The sequence below is a fragment of the Cavenderia fasciculata genome, assembly GCF_000203815.1.
Source record: "Cavenderia fasciculata unplaced genomic scaffold Scf_EUAJFUG02HR96I-5, whole genome shotgun sequence".
Classification (NCBI taxonomy): Eukaryota; Evosea; class Eumycetozoa; order Acytosteliales; family Cavenderiaceae; genus Cavenderia; species Cavenderia fasciculata.
The window spans coordinates 2,258,736-2,278,459 of record NW_004457624.1 but is presented as its reverse complement, the minus strand read 5'-3'; the positions used below and the strand labels follow the sequence as shown (position 1 = coordinate 2,278,459).

The following is a 19,724-nucleotide window of genomic DNA, read 5'->3' as shown; positions in this document are numbered from 1 at the left end:
TCTTCTTTCGTTCGGACCATTTAAACTTTTAATAATTTGATATTGCGATCAAATAATAATAATAATAATAATAATAGATATACTAACAATGGAGACTGATAATAATAATAATAATAATGACACTACTACTCAACAACAAACAGATCAAGAAGAAGTAGCATTTATTGATCCAAATGAAGGAGGAGAAGAACTTATTATTGATAACAAAGAAGAAATGATGGATGATGACGATGATGGTGAAGATGTAGGAATAGAAGGAGAACAAGAAGGAGAAGGAGAAGGAGGTAAGGAAACCTTTTTTTAAAACAAAAAAACAATATTGTGCCCTTTATTTATCTTTATCTCTTTTTCTAGATGAATCAATGGAAGAAGATTTTGAAGATGAATCAGTACAAGGATTTTTTGAACATACAGATTCAGTATATTGTGTAGCAATTAATAGTGTACATCCAGATGTTATTGTGACTGGAGGAGGTGATGATGTTGCTTATCTTTGGGATAGATCGACCGGTGAAAAGGTACATAAGTTGGAAGGTCATACCGACAGTATCGCCGCTGTAAAATTCAATGGTGACGGTAGTTTGGTAGCCACTGGTGGTATGGATGGTTATGTCAAGATTTGGGATGTCGCAACTGGAAAATTGACTCAAAATTTGGAAGGTCCAAGTGAAGCTATTGAATGGATGCAATGGCATCCACGTGGCAACATTATCTTGGCTGGTGCCGCCGATTTTTGTACATTTATGTGGGTCACTTTAAAGGGTGATTTGGCGGCCACCTTTGCCGGTCACAGTGGTCCAGTCACCTGTGGTAATTTCACTCCAGACGGTAAACGAGTTGTTACCGGCTCTGACGATGGTTCCATTCGTGTCTGGAATCCAAAAGATTCAACTTGTATGGGTGTCATTCAAGGTCATGGTTTCCATGAAAACCTCATCACATCCTTGGCTATTCGTAACGACAATTATCTAGTCATCACTGGTGGTGAAGATCATTTTGCCTGCATCTCTAATATTAATACTGGTAAATGTGTTGGTAGATTAACTGGTCATTCAGATTCTGTTCAAATTGTTGCTTTTAGTAATTTAAATAAGTAAGAGAAAAAAAAAGAAAAGAAATATATAGATCAAACTAATTCATTTTCATTTAGTTTTGCATTTACAGGATCATCAGATGGTACAGTTAGAGTTTGGGATATTGCAACATTCCAAACAAGATCTATTCTAAGACACAAGGAAGGATCTGATATTACAAAGATTGTTCCACATCCAACACAACCAATTCTTTATACTTCATCGACCGATCGTACCATTTGTGTTTGGGATGAAAGAAATGGTCAATTGATTAAACAATTCAAGGGTCATCAAGATTCCATTTTAGATTTTGATATTACTCCTGATGGTTCCATTGTTGCTACTGCTTCTGATGATAAAGTTTCCTTAATCTTTTCTTTACAACAACCACAACAATAATAATTAAATAAATCGACTCGAAACCAAAAATTAAATTAAATTTAATATTTCTTCTTTCCTCTTTTTCTTTCTTTCTTTCTTATTATTATTATTATTATTATTTATTTTTGTTATACAACTTTTCATGTTCCAATTATCTATCTCTATATTTATAAACCTTTAGTTTGTGAAAAGTTTAACATGTTTAAATATTCCAAAGCAAATTCTCTACAATTCTTCATATATGATTGATTTTGTCTATGAAAACATTCAGTCTAAATTGTTTATATATAGTGTTAATAACTAAACTACCCTGTATCTACTGTCTAATCTACTACTATCTACTACTACTACTACTACTACTACTACTACTACTACTACTACTACTACTACTACTACTACTACTACTACTACTACTACTCACTATTCTATCTACACATACAAGAATTTCAGAATAAATAGAATGTTCAAGCATCTTTTCATGAGCCTTTACAGAGAATTTGTATTGTTCGGCAACAAAATCTGCATAACCATTGATCGATTTTTGATAGTCTGCTGGTAATCTCTTTTCAAGTGTATAAACCTTTCCTTCTGTTGGTGTTGGATTCATTGTTCTATTTTATTACTACTTGAGATATATATATATAAAGAAAGATGAATCTACTATACTATACAAGACAACAAACGAATCAATCAATGATCACACAGTCTGAATGAAAATTGAACTTTTTTCTTTTTTTTATTTTATCTATTTTTTTACAAAAGGGTACTAGACAATGATCACAATGACGATTGTATTATTGTTATATTATTAAAATTCATCTAAATGATAGACAGTACAATTAAATTCAGTAACCATGTGAACATTAGTTTCACCTTGACCAGCAATAGAACCAACAAGAGATATTGATTCACAATCGGGGATATTGGGGAGTGTGCATGAAAGGATACCTGGTTCAGCGTCACAGTATTGTTTCATGTCAATCAACAATCCACCATTGACCAATGAATTGAATGACCAATTCATATCTTCTGGTGTGTGTTGAATATACAATGTTTTATATAATTGTTGTACATTTACAACTAGATAGAAAGAGAAAAAGAAATAGATAGATTAATATTAATAGTCAACTAGTTCTTCTGATAGACAACCCATCAAAAAAAACTTACTTTGTTGTGAATAAACAGTGGCAATAATTAAAACAATAAATAGGATGGTGGATTTCATTATTATTGAGAGAGAATAGATAGATAGATAAATGATATTTATTTGTTGACAAAAAAAAGAAAAGAATATAGAAAAGTAAACTACTTTGGTTTTGGTTTGGTTTGGATGGCTGTTTATTTGACACAAGAAAGAGAGAGAGAGAGAGTAAACATGGTATTTAAAGGTAATTATTACCATTTACAGCCTCTTTTGTCAAAATCAGTCTTTTTCAGGTGCAAATCTAACAGTCAAAGATCTTATCCGAGTGGGTGGACTCAGTGTTACAACAAACAACTTTTTTTTTTTTTTTCATCAGTTAGCCAATCTCTTGGTATCCTGATTCAAAATGGATTGACACCACTTGTATCGAAAATAACAATCACGATATAATTCACACAACTTTTACTCTCTGCTTACTTTGACAAAGTGTATGTAATTTTAGATATTTATTTATAAATAAATAATCTCTTTATATAGTTTTGTTAACTTTTTTCTTTAATTTATAAACTATTAGAAAGAGACAGTTTTCATTCTCTCTTTACAATGTTTACCAATTTCTGTACAAAACACTAATAGTAAGTATTTAAAAAGTATTTATTTCTCTTTTCTAATCTGTTTTTTTTTTTTTGTTTTCTTTAAAAGATGGATTTTTGAAAGAATAGAAACTATAGATACTATAAATCTGACAAACCTACATTGATTATGATGGATGAATGTCAAAAGTGTTTTGAACTAGTCAAGCCCAAAGAAGAGTTGATAGTATTTTCAAAAATGTTAATGCATATTGATTTTAATCCAAATATTTGTATGTATTCATGAGAGCAAGGTCTTGTTATTTTACATTAATTAATGTATTTTTTATAAAGATGTAATTTATTTTTCATCATATCAATACTTCTCCTCTCCTTTGCATAAATTGGTTGATATTAATGTTTGTGCGGCACTATAATTTTTTTTTTTAATAAATCTGGACAATAGAGTAATTATGGTTTATTTGTTTTAATTTTAATTAAAATAGTTAGAGTTTCTGTTAGTATAGAGGTGTTTTTTTTTTAAGCATCTCATTTCGTGGCATTAGTATAGAGGTGGCACTATAAATAGGGGAACAACCCAAAAAATAGACACTAAAACCATGGATTATTAGCTCAGTGGTAGAGTAGAGGACTGCAAATCCTTTGGTCACAAGTTCAATCCTTGTATAATCCTTTTAGCTGTTTTTCTGCCTCGAGAATGCCTGGAATCACCTCCCTAGTCTAACCATTTTTTTAAATATTATTTCTTTTTTATTTTTTTGCTAGTTTCCTCGATCACCTGGAAACTACTTCTAGAATTAGTTGGAAACCCCCCCCCCCCCTGTCCAACAAATAAACAATTATTCTGTAAATCAAGTGGCCACTTGTATTTTTCACTTTGCAATTATAGTTTTACGCTTTTCCACTTTTATTTTACGCTTTGCCACTTTAACTTTACACTTCGGTTATTTTAGGCTTTACATTTTAATCAAATCCTCATCAAGAAATCGGTCGGGCAAATACTTTGCTAAAAAAAAACCCTCAAAAGGTCACAATCTAAATAATGCTGGTTGTAAAGCATTTAACATGTCCTGGTAGAACTATAAAATAATAATATTAAAGTGACAATGGCAAAGTGTAAGGTTAATATGGCAAATCTATGAACCTTTGGTGACGCTGCCGTAACAGTCGGTGGTTTGGATCAACTCTTTTACCTCATGGTCAAATTATCTCCAACTGTCAAGGATAAACCAATCACTACGAGCGATAAAGAAGATATCCTACTAATTGCTTAAATTACACAAATAATCCAATAAATCTTTCAAATATTTTTTTGATTTATGTAACTCAGGCTCAGTAATTGTTTTTTTATTTTTTACAAACGACATCAATTGTTTTGCTTAACAATGAAATTTTAAAATAGTTAAAGTGTATCCTTCCTTTATTTCATATATGACCAAATCAATTAGATCGATGATTAGTGATTTGTTAAAATTGTTAAATCTAAATTTAAATATTATTGATTTGGATGGATGGATACCGGCACTCCAGATGGATGATCCTTGGCATTTTGAGTTGCAATTTGACAAACATGCGACACCACCGTATTGAGGAAGTCCACAAGTTGAACAGCATCTTGACACTACCAATATGAAATTTCCCCCACATTGTGTTTTAGATTGTCAGTCAAACACACACATTTGCCAAATTACAAGTGCATTGGTGGTTCCCAACGGGTATTTGTTAGTTTCCCATTATTGAAATAATTAATTATTTGGCACAACAACAATATGAAATTAACTTGTTCAACAACAATAATGGGAACCAACAACAATAATGAAATTAATTATTTGGCATTGCTTGTGATCAATCATTTTATTACATATTAAATTTTAATAGTTGTGATACGGTTAGGTTGTTTGTTGGTCAACTTGGAAATGAAGTGAGATCTCGTTGTTGGGGCAAGCGTTTGCACGTTACCCCTCTTTTGAAAAGGTAAAGGTCATCCGTGTCAAAAAGTCACAAAAGACAAAGGGATTTGGATTCGTTGCCTTTACCAGTGCAGCAGACTATATCAAAGCCTATAAAGAGATGAATGGAAAGTATGTTGGCAATCGTCCACTCATCCTTAAAAAAACAAATTGGAAAGAGAGAGCAGTCTCTACTAAAACCATCGTGATACTCCTCCACCATCTGCACCCACTGGTGCACCTGCAACTCTTTATCAACAACCAAGCAAACTACATCAGCAAACGACAGCAGCAAACGACAGCAGCAAACGATAGCAGCAAACGACAGCAGCTTTTTTTTTTTTACTACAAAAGTGTATTTTAGATTTATTTGATTTAATTGGTTGGCGCAAGGTTTCTCTTGTCCCTGTACAGATTATTAGTTTAAATAAATGTTGTTATTATTTTTTTTTTTTTTATATGTGTTGTTTGTGTTGAGTTGCAATCATTTGTGTTGGAGGTTAGAGGCTTAGAGCTTGTTGTTATTGGCGTACATTATTGTCTTGTTTAATCTATTATATTGATTCCTTATTTCATCATGTGTTATCAGCTTGTGTTCATCTTCGTTTTCATTAAATAGGAGTGAGGCTATCGCAATCCATAGGTTGTGGAGTATTATTGAGGTGAGGTTATTGTAGTTGGTTTGTTGGGTAGGAGAGAGATTCCTGTTGATTTTAAAGTTGAGAGTTTGAAAGTTCCATTGGGTCTCGGTTCCAATTAGTTCCGTGTATAGTAGTTGTAGATTGTTCGTCATTTTTGTAGTCCTTTGGCATTGGAAGAAGTGATCAACATAGACATCTTCCGGGATCACTTGGCAGCTTGGGCAATGTTCTTTCTTGACATAAACTAGTCCAGGCAGGCAACGAGCAAAGAATCTAAATATAGTGTTTCTTCCTCTATTGTGTTGGATAGTTTTGATGGTTTTAAATACTGATTGTGGAGAGGTGTAGTCGACGTAGTATTTATTTGCAAAGTGTTTTTGCCCATTAGTCAAGAGTTCTTTTGCTGTTGTTTGGTACTTGTTGTCCAGTAGAGCTTGGTATATTTCACCCAAGGAGATTATTTGGCCGTTCTTGGATAGTATAGGTTTTGATCTAATGGTCAGAGCTTCACCTTTCATTTTGTAGATGATGTTGGTGAAAGCTGTCCATTCTCTTGCAAGTTGAGCCAGGTACTGTGAGGTGCATCTTCCTTCCGTAATTTGCTTTAACCAAGCTCTTGCGTAGGGTGCAGTGTATCTGTTGTTGTATGCTTCGTTCCAGTATCTATTTATAATCCAAATCTTCTGTGCTATGCATCGTAGTCTCATGTCCCATAGTGCTATTCCACCCTCGTCCCACGGTCTGATGGCTCTTTCCATTCGCATGGTGGTCTTGTACTTTTTATCCTCTACGTAGAGGTTAGTTGTAGATGACCATAAGAACCACGCGATACAGTTGTCGAGTGAGTCGAATTGATCATTTGTTGGTGTGTCGAGGTAAGAGTGGTAGACTAGGGGGGATAATACATAGGATTTGAGAATATTGACCTTTGCCTTTAGTGTGATTGAGTCCTTTTTCCATTTGATCAGTTTCGCCTTTGCACCATTTACGATATCTTCCAGTTTCGAGGACAGCCCATCTTTCGAAAAGTTGAGGCCCAAGTATCTTTCTATACCTGCAATGGGGTAAGACGTGTCTCTGTTTTGTTGGTCTGGTATGGTTACTTTTGATCCGTTGTCGTCTGGTTCAATGAGAATGACTGATGACTTGTCCTCATTGACCTTTGATGAAGTTGCTTTACAAAAGAGGTCAATGCAGCTGTTGATGAAACGTTGCTGTCTGAACGATGTTGCAAATGATGCAGAGTCATCGGCGAATTGGAGGAAAAGGATTTTGAGTGGACCGTCGGTAATTGGCAAGCCATGCAGCAAACAAACATGCAGCAAACAAACATGCAGCAAACAAACATGCAGCAAACAAACATGCAGCAAACAAACATGCAGCAAACAAACATGCAGCAAACAAACATGCAGCAAACAAACATGCAGCAAACAAACATGCAGCAAAAGGGGATTATTATCAAGAGTGGGAATCGAACCCACGACCCTAACCGTGTAAAGGTCATGTGATAACCAACTACACCATCCTGACTTTAATCACATGACGACAAATGGAAAAATCGGTATTTATATCCCCGTCAATTATCACCACCAACTATTAGCCAACAAGCGATACATCAACAATAATCTAGTAATAATGCAATAATAATAACAATTTAACGGAGCTACAAGCCCCTATACTAACAGAATCTCTAACTATTTTAATTAAAATTAAAACAAATAAACCATAATTACTCTATTGTCCGACGACTAGAGTCCAGATTTATTAAAAAAAAAAAAAAATAGCCCCGTATTTCAAAGATTCAATCTGTGTATCGTGTGGCAAAGATGAATCTTCCAAGCATTTGTTCTTTCAATGCAAAGAGACCACACTACCAGTAAAGATACTGAAAGAGGTTACTGCTGCCAACAACATTACAACACCAGTTTGGGATATCACCCTCCTCAACCTCAAACAACCTCCAATGACTATAAACTTGATTGCTGAATAATATGTCGCATATCATTTAGCAATCTCTGCGTTCACTACATCTATAATCGATCACCTCAACCTCATTCTTCTCATCCTCCCCAACACCTTCATCTCCTTTTACTCTCTCTTCATCAATCAATAATAATATTAATACTATAATAATTTTCTAAATAATAACAATAATATTATAGCCTATAGTGCTTGTGAGAAAAAAAAAAAAAAAAAAAAAAAAAAAAAAAAATTTATCTTTAACCAATTTATTAAATTTAAATCGTCTCAAAATTTTTTTAAATCTACAGTAATTATTATTTGTTTGAATTTCCAATAGTTCTCATCGAATCTGTTAGTTTTAGATTTTCTAAAATCAATGATATCTCAATGAACTCAATCATGGGTGGATCAAATCAAATAGGCTATTTTGGATACAATAAAAACGACCAACTATCGTCACTTAGTAGTCTTGATCAACAATTATAAAAGGATTAGAATATTTCAAAAAAGAAGATTCATTATTAATAGTTCTAATTAAACGATACGCTGATACAATCTAATTATTTATATATTATTATACCTCTCAAACTAATTATATATTTACATAGTATCTATACTAATTGGGTAGTGTGTTGTAAACTAATCAATCCTTTTTTAGATTCTCATTCGTCCTCTGCATGTTTGAACTAGATTTAGCTCATCATAGCCGACAATAATTCCTTTTGTTTTCAATGATTCTTCAAAGTACATCCATCATCGTTTTATCATACACAAATTAAATTTTCCATTGCTTTTCATTGAAACCTCTAACCCAAGCCAGCGTAAAAAAAAAAAAAAAAATTTTTGGATGGGAAAGATCTGCAGAGACAGACAATAAAAATGCACCTGACATTCATTCTATTCAGTTTATTAAACAAATAATATATATATAATACAATCATGTCTGACGACGTTCAAGTATGTAAACTCATAAAAGATAATCAAGAGATTCTCCTAATCAAACCATGCTAATTATCATTTACTTTTTTATCTCCATTAGGCTTTAGTTATCGATAACGGTTCTGGTATGTGCAAGGCCGGTTTTGCTGGTGATGATGCACCACGTGCTGTTTTTCCATCCATTGTCGGTCGCCCAAGACACACTGGTGTCATGGTCGGTATGGGTCAAAAGGATTCATACGTCGGTGATGAAGCCCAATCCAAGAGAGGTATCCTTACATTAAAGTACCCAATTGAACACGGTATCGTTACCAACTGGGATGATATGGAAAAGATCTGGCATCATACCTTTTACAATGAACTCCGTGTTGCTCCAGAGGAACACCCAGTTCTCCTCACCGAAGCCCCACTCAACCCAAAGGCCAACCGTGAAAAGATGACTCAAATCATGTTTGAAACCTTCAACACCCCAGCCATGTACGTAGCCATTCAAGCTGTATTGTCACTCTATGCCTCTGGTCGTACCACTGGTATCGTCATGGACTCTGGTGATGGTGTTTCTCACACTGTTCCAATCTATGAAGGTTATGCTCTCCCACATGCTATCCTCCGTCTCGATCTTGCTGGTCGTGATCTCACTGATTACCTCATGAAGATCCTCACTGAACGTGGTTACTCTTTCACCACCACTGCTGAACGTGAAATCGTCCGTGATATCAAGGAAAAGCTCGCCTATGTTGCTCTTGATTTCGAATTTGAAATGCAAACTGCTGCCACCTTTTCACAACTCGAAAAGTCATACGAATTACCAGACGGTCAAGTCATTACCATCGGTAACGAACGTTTCCGTTGCCCAGAAGCTCTCTTCCAACCATCCTTCCTCGGTATGGAATCTGCTGGTATCCATGAAACCACCTACAACTCGATCATGAAGTGTGATGTTGATATCCGTAAGGATCTCTACGGTAACGTTGTCCTCTCTGGTGGTACTACCATGTTCCCAGGTATTGCTGACCGTATGAACAAGGAACTCACTGCCCTTGCTCCATCCACCATGAAGATCAAGATCATTGCCCCACCCGAACGTAAATACTCTGTCTGGATCGGTGGTTCCATCCTTGCCTCTCTCTCCACTTTCCAACAAATGTGGATCTCCAAGGAGGAATACGACGAGTCTGGTCCATCCATCGTTCACAGAAAGTGTTTCTAAACAAACTCTAAATTAATTTTTATATATATGTTGTAAATAATAATAATAAACTCACAAAGAACAATACTAGCTGATGAGTAGATTTTATCCTCGTTTGTTAGATAATGTTCAAAATTAAAAAATCAAAATTTAAATATATAGTTTTTTTATTCTTTTTGTTTATTACATCGAAAAAAACTAGTTGGAATAAAGTTGTATTGTTGGAATGCATTATCCAGTATAACGCCATGGAGAGTCTTGTTTGACTGCACTATGAATATCTCTGAAAAAGATATGGAAATGAATGGAATGACCACGGTATTCTGGTTAAGCCGATAGCTTGATGTTTTTGACTTTCCTGCGTAACGATAATCTTGTGATTCTTTTGTTAAAGTTGAAAGGAGGTTGTAAAATCGATTGGATGTGACATTCCAATACATTGTGGTTGTATGAAATAGAGAATCTTTTTCCTCTATTATTGTTGTTGTTGTTGTTGTTATTTGTGATGATGAATAATTTAATCATATAAAAGAGTTGGTTATTATTATTTATAGTTGTTCTTTTTGACTTGGATACCACTTGCCCAGTCGCAGTGCAAGATTACCACTGAGCGACCAAATGACGCACATTATGTTGGTTAACGATAGTGTTGGTCGGTAAACAAATAATGACACATTATTATAAATGAATGGACGTCACCATTTCATTTATTACCATACTTGATCATCTTCCTTTGTCACATACGACTCTTGATATCTCGTAGAGTGTGTAGATTGGGATAAGTGTCGAGCATACATATCATCTTGTTAAAAAGATAGTTGATAGATGGTATAGAATGAACATTTCATCTGAACACTATCAAAAAAAACAAAAAAAATTAATGGATGGAATAGAGTACTCTTGTACCAAAACAGGCAAAGGGACGAATTTAGATTAGTTAGATATCACAAACAAGCAAGCAGACAAACAAGAGTAGTTTAAAGACTGGTGGGTAGTGGTGGTAGGGTGTGGATAAAAATAGGAACAAAACTTTAAAAATAAATGTTTTAATGATCCAGTTTTGTTGGAAATCAATCAAACTTGTTTCTTTCGATAGCCAACGATCAATAGAACCAGAATATAGCAAAAGGAATAAAATCTATTTGGAACATGGCAAAAAAGTGTGGACTAGACAAGCCGGTAAAAAAAAAAAAAAAAAAATGGAACTGGATTTTATAAAATGAATGTTTTAATGATCCAGTTTTGTTGGAAATCAATCAAACCTAGTTCTTTCGATAGCCAATTGATCAATAGAACCAGAATATAGCAAAAGGAATAAAATCTATTTGGAACACGGCAAAAAAGTGTGGACTAGAAGGGTATCGATCCCTTTACCTCTCGCATGCTAAGCGAGCGCTCTACCATCTGAGCTACAAGCCCAATTTTTTGGATGAGACTAAAAACAATTTTGCGGTATTTATAATAATAATAATAAGGGGCATGGCGTGGCAAGTGAGTCGGGAGTGTGCTACCCCGGGAACGTAAAGGTCATAGGTTCGAATCCTGCCCTCGAACTTTACCTTTGGCGCCAACGTTTAACTTGACCACAATTGGGGGGATTGAGGAGAAAAACCATCCGACTCTAGGGATCTAGAGACAGGACACCCCCACGGAAGGATGACCGGGTTAGTTTCCCCTTCTCAGTAGGAGATTGGGTAGCCAGACTGCAACAAGTAACGGGAAGGTAGTGGAGGACATACTGGGCCGTCGCGATAGAAAGCCATCTGACATCTCAAATACAATATGCAACACGTAAAGACGAGTGTCCACAATGGGGAGTAAATCGGCGCGAGAGTTGAGAGCGGCAGTCGGTCTTGGACGCACCCAAGGCTTAAGGTTTCACCGCAAGTATGGTAATTTCGGAGTTGGTGCCATATTTGCGTCAACCTCAAACAAACTCCAATGACTATAAACTTGGTCGCTGCAACACTAGAACGAATATGGTTCCGACGTAATGATCTACGTCACCAAAGAGATGAACCATTCACTGAACAATACCTGCGGGCTAGATTGATAAGTGATATGCGACATATTATAAAAGTAAACTGGGACAAGACGTTAGAATTATGTAACCGATGGCACTTGGCTCTAATGAACCAAACCGACGAATCAGTAATACATACGATTACAGAACGAATACAAACTATCATCCTTCGATTCTCCTCCAACTACAACCATCCTACTGTCTACAAGATCGCACTACCTAGTCATTTAGAGAGGTACAAGACTCTGCGTACTCTTCATCTATAATCGTTCACCCTCAGCTTCATTCCTCTCATCCTCTTCACCACCGCCATCCTCTTCTATTCTCTCTACAACTATCAATAATAATATTAATAATATAATAATTCACTAAATAATAAGAATAATAATAATTATATCAACCCAGTATTATAGCCTATAGTGCTAGTGAGAAAAAAAAAAAAAAAAAAAAAAAAAAAATAATAGCGATATCTTTAACCAATTTATTTTTAGAACAAGCAACAATCCAAAACAATCCAACATGCTTGACACTATACAAAAAGATACATGATCAACGTCCATACAACATGTATCATAGACATGGACAAACCCCCAAAACAAATTAACTTTAATTCTTCTTGAGATAATCTTTATTTCTTGCTGGTCAATTAAAAAGTAAAATTAATAAAACTTTGTAACTTCTGAGTACTACTCTTCCCGATAGGAGAGAACAGGAAAAGAATTACTTTAAAAAAAAAATAATAATAATAATAAGAATTACTTTAAAAAAAAAATAATAATAATAATAATATAATAATAATATAAGAAACAATAACACCCAACAACGGGGCTACAAGCCCCTATACTAACAGAAACTCTAACTATTTTAATTAAAATTAAAACAAATAAACCATAATTACTCTATTGTCCGACGACTAGAGTCCAGATTTATTAAAAAAAAAAAATATATACCGCCGGCAAAAAATTGCTAAACACTTTCTATTAAACTTGTTATTAATAAATAAATCAAACTGGGTTTGTGCCTGTCACGACAACATTATAAACCTTAAAGAAGTGATTTACTAGAACAATCGCACCAGACAACCAGGGTTTATTACCCTCTATGATTTCCACAGGGCCTTTGACTCGATATCCCATATGGCAATTAGAGATACGCTAATCCACATTGGCATACCCTCAGTCATGGTCAACCTTATCCTCTGCCTCTTGTGCGGCTCCATGGTCCACGCCATCGTCAACAACGTACTGTCTGAACCGTTTGAAATCAAACGAGCTGAACCGTACAAATAAACATTTCGATGACTGTAGAATGTGGTCTCCTATTCTCGATATGGAATAAGATGTCACCATCTATGACAACACCCATTTATTATAATAACTATCGTATCTAGCCTAATAAATAGAGCAGTTAGTACCTCGCCACTCCGTCTCGTGTTGGCTATATAAGAGGGTAAAACACTCTTATTGCTATTCTGTGCTTGTTCTGTACTCACCATACATACACATAATACCTCTCTCGCTCCATATCTGTAGCTATTCACTGTTGTCTTTTTCTCATTCTATTACTCTTCTATCGCTCTACCAACTGCGCTATCTACAATGACTTTTGCGATGCCACTGCGTCCAAAGTCAACCCCGCCAAGTGCGTCATCATAGTGATTGACCTTCCATTCACCGAGTTTGGACCCTACCCTCCAAAACACATCCCTGCCAACCAATCGAATTAAAGGTCAACCAAAAGGACGTCGGTCAAAGAGAGATCGAGGCTCTCTTTGGTACAAACATCGAGCAAATATTTGCCGCCGTGGCAAGCGCCAAATGCACAGCAGCAAGAGACACCCTCTTTCGTTTCTTTGCCAGAATCATGAAACGTATCCCAGCTGACACCAATACAATATGCTACGCATACCACACTGTATTCGATTGGTGATACCAATCATCACTACTTGTTTGATGGTATCTACATCCAACCACGAGCTCCACTGTTTAGCAAGTTGCTACTCGACTGGACCGACAACAGAGTGCAGGAGAATGTCCACGCTCTCAACTTCACCAAGCAGAGAACACATCACAGATGTTATGTCAATGATGTTGCTATACTCTTTCGTCGCACATGGTGCCACCACCTGATGTGCAATTCGACTTTGACGATCACGACTACTCTCTCGACCCAAACAAAGTAGCAATCGTTACCAAACGATTCAAAACTATAATCTATCTTGAACATCTGAAACTAATCCAAAACTGCAAGTCGATTCTAGCTAAATGTCTTTATCTAATAATTCTTTTTAATTATTATTAGAGATATAATTAGAAAAACTTTGTTCTGAGTACTACTCTCCTGAAGTAGAGAATAGGAAAAGAAGCACTTTGAAGCCAGCAAAAAAATTGGGATTTTTAACTTAATGAATGAATTAAAATTAGTACAGTAAATCAATTGGATGGATGGATGGGGATGTATAGTGGATAGATAGATGGTCGGTTGGATAGATGGATGGATGGTCGGTGGATAGATGGATGGATGGATGGATGGTGGATGGGTGGATGGATGATGGATGGATGATGGATGATGGATGGATGGATGATGGATGATGGATGGATGGATGGATTATGGATAGATGATGGATGGTGGATAGATAGATGGATGATGGATGGATGATGGATGGATAGATGGATGGATGATGGATGGATAGATAGATGGATGGTGGGTGGATGGATAGATGGATAGATGGAAGGTGGGTGGATAGATGGATAGATGGATGGATGGTGGATAGATGGATGATGGATAGATGGATGGTGGGTGGATAGATGGATAGATGGGGATGGATGGTGGACGGATGGATGATGGAAGGAAGGAAGGATGGATGGATGGATGGTGGATAGATAGATGGATGATGGATAGATGGATAGACGGACAGATGTATGGTGGATGGATGAATTATCAAGAATGAAATGAGATAATGGGATTGAAATAAATAATAGAAGTCTTATATTAAATTTTAATTTAAAAGATAATTTTATTGGTTGCTTGTATTATTCAATGATCATAAACCCATCTATCATGTAATGTATCAACCATGGTACATTACAGATGTCCTCTAAAATACAAATATGTATAATATTTATATGATTTATTTATTAATATTATTACCTTTTTTGTTTGTCATGTATCTTGATGATTCCAATTCTAATTTTTAAACATTCATCGGGGGATATTGCATATTACATCCTTGATCATGGGCAATGATCCATGATTAGAGAGGCAATGGATCATGGCTGATGGCGATGCCCGATTGATTATCAATGAATGGATAGTGGAAGGTGGAGGATGGCCACGATGAATGCTTGGTGGAGGATTGAGCTAAACAATGATTGAAAAATAGTTAAAAAAGAAATATATATGTATAATACTCTTAAAACAAAGAGAGGTCTTTACATTTATTTAAAGTATTACCATCTTTTCGATAACATGCTACAACTAGTATATCTATCTATTGATAATGTACATATATGAATGAATATATATTGATATGATGTGAGTAACAAGTCATTAATTATATTTATAAATACAAGAAAAATAAAATAAATGGTCTGATCAAAAAGTCAGAGTTGGCGAGGAGGTGTGGTTGCTTTTTATTTTATTTTTATTAAAAGTTTTTTAATTTTAATAAATTAAAGTTACAAACCCATAAACCATCTTTGGGTGCACACCTTTATATAGACACATATTGCTATAGTTGTAGTGTCACAAATATTTGTTACAAATAATTATTACAATTCTGATGATGAATTAATTAATTTTAAATTCGTCAGAATAAAAATATTGATTTGGCGGGTAAAAGAATTAATAAATAAATAATAAATAAAAAAGAGAGGGAAAAAAGAGAAAGAAAGAAAGAAAGAAATAGAAAAACTATAGTTTTGGTTGTTCCCATGGTTGTTTAGACCATGGGAACAGTCCAAAAAAAAAAAAAAGCCCCCCAATGCGAAGAAAATCGACTTACACGGGGGCGAGCCTGGGAAACCCTCTGGGTAAAAGTAATTGAATATCTTTTTGTAAAGGAAACCACTTGGGTAAAAGTAATCGAATATCTTTTTTGGGGTATAAAAGCCTAGGGAGACGTGGAACATGGATGGACGATGATGGACTAGACAACCGACACGGACGATGGCTACGGAAAATGTATAAAAAGAAAAGAGTAGGAAGAGAGGGAAACCACTTGGGTAAAAGTAATTGAATATCTTTTTTTAGAAAAGAAGAGGATTGTAATTGGTTGTTGTAATTATTATTATTACTAGTTATTGTTGTTGTATTATTATGAGTTATTGTTGCTGGTTGTTGTAATTATTATTATTACTAGTTATTGTTGTTGTTATTATCATTATTATTATTATTATTCATTATTGTTTTATTATTCGTTATTGTTTATTAAGATGTTGTTATTACCAAAAGAGTTGAAGAGAATAATGATTAGTGTACCTATAAAATAAAAAGAAAAAAAGAGTCAGTAAATTTATAATTAATTATCAACATTTGATACAGAGTTAATTATGTTGGTCTACGAATGGTGATTGTTGCTTGGAAACTGGTACTCTTGATCACTGGATTTGGGACGGGCGATTGACTGGAGGATTGGTGTTGAATGAATGATTGATTGGTGAACGAGGATTGTGGAATGGGGTGATTGGTAAAGATTGTAATGTTATTATTTGTTGGTGAACAATGTTGGGGTCGCATGTACATTGAGGAGGTAAAAAAGGAGGAGGAAGAGTTGGATTGTGACATATATAATATATTGTTGTTGTTATTATTAACCATTATTGTTTGTTGAATTATTTTTTGTTGTTTGATTATTGTTTGGACTATTGTTTGTTTGATTATTGTTTGTTGGATTATTGTTGTTTGCAAATTGTTGAGTGATTTGTGATTGAAGATTGTGGATTGATTGGAGATGAATATATGATTGATGGGTGACTGGATTGATTGGTGAATATCGATTGTGGATGGATTGGTGAATATGGATTGTGGATCGGCAAAGATTGTAATATTATTATTGTTTGTTGTTATTGTGTTATTGTGGATTGAAGTGATTGGCAAAGATGGTAATATTATTAAGATTATTATTGGTTGGTGAACAATGAGGGGGTTGTTTGTCTATGGAAGAGGAATTGTTGTTGTTGTTATTATTATTTTTATTATTTGTTGTGTTGTTATTGTTATTGTTATTATTATTATTATTATTAATTGTTGGTCTTGTGTTGATTTTATTATTTGTATTTGTATTATTATTGACGGAAATGATTGGTTGATGATAGAAACATGGGATTGAATTTGTTGTTTTGTTGCTGTTCGATTGAACATATAAAAGAATGTGGTTGTTGGTTGTTGAGTGATTTAATGGTAATTGAAAATTAAAAGGAATTGACATGGATGAATTAAAAAATAAATAATTATTATTGTTAGGAATGAATGAATGATTGGATTGACACTGAGTATCACTTGAATGATAAAATAAAATGGTTGATTGATGGAAAGAAATACTATTATTATTATTAATAGTAATTGATTGATGCTCAACATGGTTGAACAATGAGAATGTGATTGTGTTGTTGTTGTTGTTGTTGTTGTTGTTGTTTTTGTTGTTGTTGTTGTTGTTTTTGTTGTTGTTGTTGTTGTTCAATTGAAATGACTCCTCCTCTTCTGCTAAAAGAAAATGGTTGGTTGTTGAATGATTAAAGAGTAATGGTGATGATTGACAATTGCTCGAAACATCACTTGAATTAAATGGAATGTACATGTACAATGAGTGAATAAGTGAGGCTGATTCATTGGTATTATTTTTGTTGTTATTATTATTATTTGAAGATGGTGGAGTGATTTGTGAATATTGATTGTGAGTTGATTTGTGAATGTGGATTGTGGTGAGGATTGTATCATGATTGATTGGTGATGATGATGATTGTTGTTGTATTGTTGTATGATTTGAATGGTTGGTTCCGAAACAGTTGAGAGAATCAAAATAATTGTTGGTACCTATAAAAATAAAAGAAGAGGTATCAGAAATGCTTTAAATTGTCAGAGCTTGTTACCGCGTTGTTGTTTTCTATTCTTGAGATGTTGCTAGAGTATCTTGAAAATTGGTTTGTCTTTGATCTTGTTGAATTGATTGTGATTGTATTTGATAATAAATATAATGTTGATGATGATGATGATGTGGATGTGTTTGAAGAGTTAAAATAATCAGATGATGAATGGATTAATGAAAAATAGTTATTATTATTATTTGATTGATTATTAATTGGGATTGATTGATGTTTAACATTGTCTAAACATGTTAATGAATGTGTGCTTTTGCTGCTGATATTCAATTGAACAAACTCCTCCTCTAAAAGAATCTGGTCGTTGGTTGATGAATGAGTTAAAATATCACTAGATTTAAAACATGGAATCGATGATTGATGGACATTGAAGAATGAAATATTATTATTATTTTGATTATTATTATTATCAATGGGAATTGATTGGTTGAAATACGAAAATGAGATTGTATTGTTGCAGCTTCTGTCCAATTGAACAGACTCCTCCTCCTCTAAAATGAGATTTGATTGATGGTTAACATTGAAACACGAGATTGAAATTGGACAGCTGTTGAAGTCCTCCTCCTCCTCTAAATAATATGGTTTTTGGTTGTTGAATAATTTGAGATAAACAAAACATGGCTTGAGTTAAAGCGTGGAAAAGATGGAAAACTGCTAATTGGGCATGGATAGTTGATGGAAATTAATTGATGTTCAACATGGTTGAAACATGAGATGTTGTTGCTGTTGGTTGAGTGATTTAATGGTAAGTGGGATTGGGACAAAACTGATGAATTAAAAGATAAATTATTGTTATTATTATTTTTGTTGTTATATACAGGAATAAAAGTATGCTTTGATGGTAAATGACATTGAGAAACAATATGATTTGAATCAAATTGGGTTTGTGAAATAGATGAAAGGATATCGTTATTATTATTGCTATTATTATTATTATTGTAGTCGAAGTTGTTTTTGTTGTTTTTGTTTTTGTTAAGAATGATTGGATGTTCGAAATGATTAAAAGATAATAAAGAAACGGATGATTGCTGCATCATCATAGACAAAGAAATATTTTTATTTTGGATGACAGTCGATTGTTGCTCAACATGGTTGAACAATGAAAAAGATGATGATGACAATGAATTGGTGTCGTTGACAAAGACATATTGGTTGTTGCAAGACATATTGGCAAAAACAGATGATACAAGGATACACAAAATAAAAATGATAATTAATGGATTCATGATTGGATAATGAATGTAAAATAAATGATTTAATTTTTGATTGTTGATAGGTAGTAGTAGTAGTAATGATTATGTTGCTGTAAGACTATAGATAGATGGGTAAGTAGAAAAAAAAAAAAAAAAAAAAAAAAAAAGAGAAATAGAAATGGTTAATTAAAGTTTAAGAGTTTAAGTTGGATAGTATGAGAAGGTCAAAGAGAGAGAGAGAAGAGAGAGAGAGAAAGAGATAATAGTAGGACACTATTATTATCTGTATATCATACGATTTTTGAAACAAGTTTCATAAAAGAAATAAAATGGATGATCAGTGGATAAATAAAGAGTATGAGAGAGAGAGAGAGAGAGAGCAGGTTGGTTAGGGTATACCAAGAAACACTCTTTAATTATTTAAATATTTTTAATATTAGTTAGTGGGGGGTTTATATAAATCTAATACGCATAATTAATTTTCATTGCTGGATGATGATGAGTTTGTGGGTGGGGTTCATGTCTCACAGTCTGTATGT

General features: G+C 34.1%; 9 protein-coding genes and 3 non-coding genes across 12 annotated transcripts; 4 read left to right on the top strand and 8 right to left on the bottom strand.

Annotated features, from left to right (window-relative positions):
- Nucleotides 1-88: 88 nt before the first annotated feature.
- DFA_11901 (WD40 repeat-containing protein) lies at nucleotides 89-1,472 on the top strand (the record flags this gene model as incomplete). Its single annotated transcript, XM_004350791.1, has 3 exons — nucleotides 89-284; nucleotides 355-1,093; nucleotides 1,151-1,472. The coding sequence occupies 3 exons, from the start codon at nucleotides 89-91 to the stop codon at nucleotides 1,470-1,472; spliced, it is 1,257 nt and encodes a 418-aa protein (XP_004350842.1).
- A 316-nt stretch (nucleotides 1,473-1,788) lies between these two features.
- Nucleotides 1,789-2,061, bottom strand: DFA_11900 (uncharacterized protein; the record flags this gene model as incomplete). Its single annotated transcript, XM_004350790.1, has 1 exon — nucleotides 1,789-2,061. The coding sequence occupies one exon, from the start codon at nucleotides 2,059-2,061 to the stop codon at nucleotides 1,789-1,791; it is 273 nt and encodes a 90-aa protein (XP_004350841.1).
- A 201-nt stretch (nucleotides 2,062-2,262) lies between these two features.
- Nucleotides 2,263-2,679, bottom strand: DFA_11899 (uncharacterized protein; the record flags this gene model as incomplete). Its single annotated transcript, XM_004350789.1, has 2 exons — nucleotides 2,263-2,534; nucleotides 2,622-2,679. The coding sequence occupies 2 exons, from the start codon at nucleotides 2,677-2,679 to the stop codon at nucleotides 2,263-2,265; spliced, it is 330 nt and encodes a 109-aa protein (XP_004350840.1).
- A 150-nt stretch (nucleotides 2,680-2,829) lies between these two features.
- On the top strand, nucleotides 2,830-5,504 carry DFA_11897 (uncharacterized protein; the record flags this gene model as incomplete). The annotated part of the gene is made up of 7 exons (XM_004350788.1): nucleotides 2,830-2,842; nucleotides 2,975-3,021; nucleotides 3,173-3,237; nucleotides 3,321-3,463; nucleotides 3,525-3,589; nucleotides 5,166-5,272; nucleotides 5,495-5,504. 7 exons carry the CDS (start codon nucleotides 2,830-2,832, stop codon nucleotides 5,502-5,504), a joined length of 450 nt encoding a protein of 149 aa, XP_004350839.1.
- On the top strand, nucleotides 3,793-3,864 carry DFA_11898. The gene has a single exon. It is a non-coding gene; the product is annotated as a tRNA-Cys (tRNA).
- A 349-nt stretch (nucleotides 5,505-5,853) lies between the features above and the next one.
- DFA_11895 (Pol protein) lies at nucleotides 5,854-8,531 on the bottom strand (the record flags this gene model as incomplete). The annotated part of the gene is made up of 5 exons (XM_004350787.1): nucleotides 5,854-5,943; nucleotides 6,111-6,999; nucleotides 7,433-7,475; nucleotides 7,810-7,918; nucleotides 8,514-8,531. The coding sequence occupies 5 exons, from the start codon at nucleotides 8,529-8,531 to the stop codon at nucleotides 5,854-5,856; spliced, it is 1,149 nt and encodes a 382-aa protein (XP_004350838.1).
- Nucleotides 7,238-7,311, bottom strand: DFA_11896. The gene has a single exon. It is a non-coding gene; the product is annotated as a tRNA-Val (tRNA).
- Nucleotides 8,532-8,682: 151 nt separating the features above from the next.
- On the top strand, nucleotides 8,683-9,892 carry DFA_11894 (actin; the record flags this gene model as incomplete). Its single annotated transcript, XM_004350786.1, has 2 exons — nucleotides 8,683-8,700; nucleotides 8,783-9,892. 2 exons carry the CDS (start codon nucleotides 8,683-8,685, stop codon nucleotides 9,890-9,892), a joined length of 1,128 nt encoding a protein of 375 aa, XP_004350837.1.
- Nucleotides 9,893-11,217: 1,325 nt separating this feature from the next.
- DFA_11893 lies at nucleotides 11,218-11,290 on the bottom strand. The gene has a single exon. It is a non-coding gene; the product is annotated as a tRNA-Ala (tRNA).
- A 4,016-nt stretch (nucleotides 11,291-15,306) lies between these two features.
- Nucleotides 15,307-16,295, bottom strand: DFA_11892 (uncharacterized protein; the record flags this gene model as incomplete). Its single annotated transcript, XM_004350785.1, has 3 exons — nucleotides 15,307-15,380; nucleotides 15,898-16,112; nucleotides 16,252-16,295. 3 exons carry the CDS (start codon nucleotides 16,293-16,295, stop codon nucleotides 15,307-15,309), a joined length of 333 nt encoding a protein of 110 aa, XP_004350836.1.
- A 147-nt stretch (nucleotides 16,296-16,442) lies between these two features.
- On the bottom strand, nucleotides 16,443-16,712 carry DFA_11891 (uncharacterized protein; the record flags this gene model as incomplete). The annotated part of the gene is made up of 1 exon (XM_004350784.1): nucleotides 16,443-16,712. One exon carries the CDS (start codon nucleotides 16,710-16,712, stop codon nucleotides 16,443-16,445), a length of 270 nt encoding a protein of 89 aa, XP_004350835.1.
- A 253-nt stretch (nucleotides 16,713-16,965) lies between these two features.
- Nucleotides 16,966-19,158, bottom strand: DFA_11890 (uncharacterized protein; the record flags this gene model as incomplete). The annotated part of the gene is made up of 4 exons (XM_004350783.1): nucleotides 16,966-17,927; nucleotides 18,016-18,251; nucleotides 18,273-18,559; nucleotides 18,811-19,158. The coding sequence occupies 4 exons, from the start codon at nucleotides 19,156-19,158 to the stop codon at nucleotides 16,966-16,968; spliced, it is 1,833 nt and encodes a 610-aa protein (XP_004350834.1).
- Between the last annotated feature and the right edge of the window lie 566 nt (nucleotides 19,159-19,724).